The sequence below is a fragment of the Fulmarus glacialis genome, unplaced genomic scaffold, assembly GCF_000690835.1.
Source record: "Fulmarus glacialis isolate BGI_N327 unplaced genomic scaffold, ASM69083v1 scaffold11505, whole genome shotgun sequence".
Taxonomy (NCBI): Eukaryota; Metazoa; Chordata; class Aves; order Procellariiformes; family Procellariidae; genus Fulmarus; species Fulmarus glacialis.
Genome location: NW_009214943.1, coordinates 32,457 through 37,273, shown reverse-complemented (window position 1 = coordinate 37,273; position 4,817 = coordinate 32,457). Strand labels below are relative to the sequence as shown.

Genomic DNA, 4,817 nt, shown 5'->3' with positions numbered 1-4,817 from the left:
GCTGATGATTTTTGCCCAGTATGGGTCTGTTTTAAATGGACTATCTAGTAAAAGCTTCCTGTACAGGACGGCGCAGAGGAAGGGATGCAGCCTTGGCCAGGTGCTTACCATCACCCCTGGGACCACGGCGTGCCACTGGGGTGGGGGAATGGGGGAAGGAGGGTGGAGGGTGTAGAGGAGTGTGCAAAGACCTTGGGTTTATTTATCGTCCAGAGGAGCACCGCTCTGTGCCAGAGCATGCCAGTGAGAACTTCTGCGCTCTGGCACGCAGAAAATCATCATCCACAAAACAATACTTCCTGCAGCAGTAATAAACCACTACGTATCTCCTCTTGCGGCTCCCAAACCTGCCCCAGCTCAGCCCAGCAAGTGCCCAGGCTCTCTCCAAACAACTCGCCACGCCGGGTGAGATGTCCCAGCAAAACGACACAGGAATGACCCTATCTGTCACCTCCTTCCCCCCAAATCCAAACTGCTCTACACCTCCCACTAGCCATGCCCAGCTCTGCAGAGGGGCTGTGCCTTCTCCCCATGTCCCTTGTACCAAAATCCCAGCACTGAGCATGCGGTTCACCTCCAGAACCAAGCAAAATGCACGGGGAGGATGCTAGGCAGACTACGTGGGACGGTGTTCCTGTGTTTCCCACAGGCTTAGCAAGGCAAACTGGTGTCTTTTCTCAGGGCAGGCACATGATCACTGAGCAGACATCCCCAGGGCATCAGCCCCTTTGAAAAACACTGCAGATAAAAGCGATGAAAGGCTTCAGCTGAGATCACGAAACCCATGATTTTGGGGCAGACGGAATAAAATAGCAGAATAAAGCAGCCACGTGCTCAGAAGTGCTGTTCACCCCACTCAGAAAGCTAGATTTCCTTTTGATGAGAATGACAGATCGTCTATGTCTGCGGTTCGGTCCCCCCACATTGCTCCAGGCTTGAACCATCGCCAGGGCTTAAGAAAGACAAAGTTTTGTCTAGGGGTGACTGGAGGAGGCTGCTGCATCCCAAAGCCACATTAGCAGGAAAAAACCAAACCTGTCTCTGCCTGGCAGCAAGCTGCTGGCTCAGAGGACAGGTTTAATAGCCCTGAGGTTTAGTTTATCTGCTAGCGCCTCTCCTGCCCGGCTGCGGAGATGCCCCGCTCCCCAGCATTAGCCCAATTCACCCTCCCACAGCACCATCTTATTTAACAATGATGATGCCCAGCACATTTGCCCGCTTGCCGCGCTGCCTGTCTTAGTTCCGAAAACCCAGGTGCACAAATCACCCAACCTGTGATTTGTGCGCGGGAGGCTTTCTTCCCTCCCCCCAGACACAGCCGCAGGAGCACCCGGGCAGCATGACCAGCAGGTCTTCTTCTGGTGGCTGTCTTCTCTGGGTCTGGAGTGGGTCCCGTCTCCTTCCCACAGCAGCATGGTGTGTGCCAGCCAGGGCCACGTGGCTGCGCCGGGGCCCCCTGCCCTTCTCTCCACCCCTCCGGTGGAAAGTATTCCTCGCCTCTTCCCTGCTGACAGCCCGACACGCCAGTTCAAGTTTCACGTCGGGAGTTCAGGAGGGGAAAAAAAAGATTCCTCCCTCCCACAGAAACCATCAGCTTTTCCAGCAGCGCAAGCGTCTCCACCGCATCTGGGCTGTGCCTTAGCCAGCGAGGGGGGTCTCAACCTGCCCTGCCGCCAGCCTGCAGCAGACCCAGGGCCGAGCGGTGGCCCGAGGCTGCTCCAAAACTGGCAGCCGCCTGGGGTCACCAGCCGTGCTCACATTTGCTCTGGGACACCCTCGTCAGCCGTGGCGTCGCTGCTGGCCAAGCGGCTGCAGCCTGGGATCTTGGCGTATCTGTAGATGGTTCTCAAGGAGGACACGGGTAATGTTGCTCATCTGTCAGGAAATGTTTCAAAAACTTTGCATGAAAGGCACTAAACTACTTAGCACACACATTTTATCCCTCAAGTGTGCATGGGAACAAAGGGTGAGCAGAGGGAAAGTTTCTTGCTCACCGAAGCGGTGCCATTCAAGTGTCTTTATTTCACCCCTCTGGCACCATGCCCTGGATCTCCCACACCTTTTGCTCCCTGCCCCTTGATTGTGTCTTCCTGCAGCAGAAAGAGGCAGGTTGCCATCCTCCTAAAAGCTACTGTGCCATTCTGGTGTACCCAAACCCGGAGTGCTGTCCCCTCCGCTGCACCAAACCACTTTCCCAGTGCAGGGGACAGTCCACGAGCAGAGAAGGAAAGAGCCTGGTGTGTCCTTCCCATACCCAGGCTTCCCCATGGCTCTCTCCTCACACTGTGGGCTTAGCTTTTCCAGAAGACAGGTGAGCCTGGTGTTCTCACTTGTGTGTTTCAGAGGGTTTTACCCAGGAGAAGCATTTGCTTTGAGTATCCCATCTTAAAACTCAAACAACGTCCCCAAAGCCACTCACCTGACCCCCATTTTGCAGTCCATAACGCAGGGGGAGTCAAATTCAGCCAGCAGATCTTCCATCTGGTTGTATCGCTCCCCATCCTTCACAACGTCGCCGTGGTAGGCAGGAACATAGGGCTTCAGGACATCGTTCATCAGGCGGTCGAGGCAGCGCTGCTCCGATTCACAGTGCTTCTTCAGTATCCTGCCGTTGGCCGCTGCCTTGAAACTACCTGAGAGTGACAACGTGGCACTTGCTTTGGATGGGGGATAACGTTGTGCCCCCCCTTTGGATGGGGGATTACCCTGCACCGTGCACCAAAACAAGAAGGGCAGCCCAACACCTCAGAAGCATCTCCGTTTACACCTGCACCCGAAAGAGTCCCCGCAGGCTGGGACTTACAAGCTCGAGCTGCCAGATTCACATGTAGCGTCAGAGGTTTATGACCAGCAATGTCACACCTTAAACAGGGCAGAGACCTGCCCTGCAGCACCCAACACATTTGCTTCATGGTAGGTTCACACCTTTGTCTCTAGGCTCATGCGTGGGGCACCTTTGTGCTGGGCAGCATCACCTGCTTTGCTGTGGATCAGCAAGGGGGCTTGGGTCTCACCCAAGAAAAAAGCGGCAGGAATATCTGCTGGCCCTGGGAGACTGAAAGCACAGAGCACTGCACCTTCAAATCACCCTCCCTAGCATTTAGGTAAGTCACTCTCCTGGGCTAGAGACGTGGGAGCTGAAATTCAAGCAGCAGTCAGAAGCAATTCTGGCCAACAAAGCCCATTAACCTGAGATAATGAAGAGCCTTTCCACTGCTCTGCCCCTCCCCATGCTCCGTACCTGCGTGTCCCGCTAGCTGAATCCAAGGGTACTTCTTCTTGAAAGACATCACAAATGGGGACCAGTGCACCATATTCTTGATCTTCCGCCATGATTTGCTCTAAGGGAAAAAAAAATCATAAAGGTGAATGCAATGTTTCAAGCTTTTACTGTCTGTAAAGTCACTTCAGGCAGCACGCAGCTGTTTTGGACAGGGGAGGAGGCACCGGAGCCAGCGCAGGATGGAAGCAAACAGAGAATCTGCTCTTTTCCCATTGCCCTGTGCCAAGCCGGAGCCGCTGGACCTCGACTCTACATTCAAAAATCACGAGTAACTTCACTAAAGTGGATGGCGTTACAGTGTTGTTCCAGTTGGCTGCTTCTGCTGCAGAGGGCTCAGCCATCCGCATTACCTTGTCTCCGCTCCCCGCATCCCTCTGCAGAAGCAGCAGGGACGTTAACCCATCCTTGGGTACCGCATTAGATCACGGCAGACGGAGCAGGGAAGGCAGCCCAGGATTTCCACCCCACCACAAAACTCAACTCCAGCTCCCGCGGGGAAGAAGAGACGCTCGCACAAACGCGCATGGGCTCACCGCCTGGCTTTTGTTCCCCACTGAAAAGCAGCTGCTTTGTCCATTAAGCTGGCAACCCGCGTGCGGCTGATCCGCCTGCTTTGGCCCATCCGTAACTACGTTTTAGAGAACAATTCCCTTCTGACATGTTGCGTTGCTCGCCAGATAGATTGCACAAAACTATTTACATGACTGTAACGAGGGCTGCATCGGACACACGAAAGCCTCCCTCGAAGGCTCTTTCCTGCGAGAGTTTTTCCCTGGATTGTTCTGGGGAACATGGCGCCAGTAGAAGGCAGGGGGACGACCTCTTATCTCGGCCCCAGAAGGCGACGGCGCAAACAAATCAGGCGAACAATCTACAATGGTGACAATGGAAAAATGCCTTCTTGCAGGAGCTTGGACAAACAGACGGCATAGTCCTGGCTGCTCTGAGCTACTGGGTTCAGTCGGAAGCCCACAGATAAATTATCCTCATTTGCTCCGCTCTGAAGGCATGGGAGGGAGCCTTCCAGAAAGCCCAAGTAATCTCTTCCTCGTGTTTGGAGAACCGGCCCTTGTTCCAGCAACGCTTCGCAGACAGGCGGGGAAGAGCCAGCAGCCCCGACTTGCAGTTTGGATGCTTGTCGGGGGTGAACTCACGGCACAGGAATCCGTGCTGGGAACTGCTGACATGTTTAAAAGGCGAGGAAGAAGCCAGACAAAGGTGTCAGTGTCTAAAGCATGGAAATTACATCGGGTTACCCCGCACCGTGCACCAGCCCCGCCGGGGAGCAGGGACGCATCGCATGGAGATGCAGGGGCTGCCTGCACGGTGGGGACCGGGGGTGGGAGAGGGGAAGAAGAAAGGTCCTTCCCCACCTCCCAGCCTGGGAGGAGCAGGGTGGCCCTTCCCTGGATGACTGCCTGTGGCCGGGAGCGTCCCGGCGCGCCCTGGCACTGGTACAGCAGCGCAGGAGTTTGGCAAGCAGCTGCCCAAGCGCGGGGTGACACCGGGCATCACCTTCGCCCCAGCTCCTCTG

At 55.3% G+C, this 4,817-nt stretch overlaps 1 protein-coding gene across 1 annotated transcript in view; it reads right to left on the bottom strand.

The window, feature by feature from the left end:
* The window catches only part of LOC104077501 (inositol-trisphosphate 3-kinase B-like), a 27,332-nt gene that overhangs the window by 10,970 nt on the left and 11,545 nt on the right, over window positions 1-4,817 (bottom strand). The window contains exons 2-3 of the mRNA XM_009578763.1: window positions 3,242-3,341; window positions 2,420-2,633 (exon numbers count right to left, since the gene is read on the bottom strand). Coding sequence (XP_009577058.1) covers window positions 2,420-2,633; window positions 3,242-3,341 — 314 coding nt within the window. The remainder of the gene's footprint in view (window positions 1-2,419; window positions 2,634-3,241; window positions 3,342-4,817) is intronic.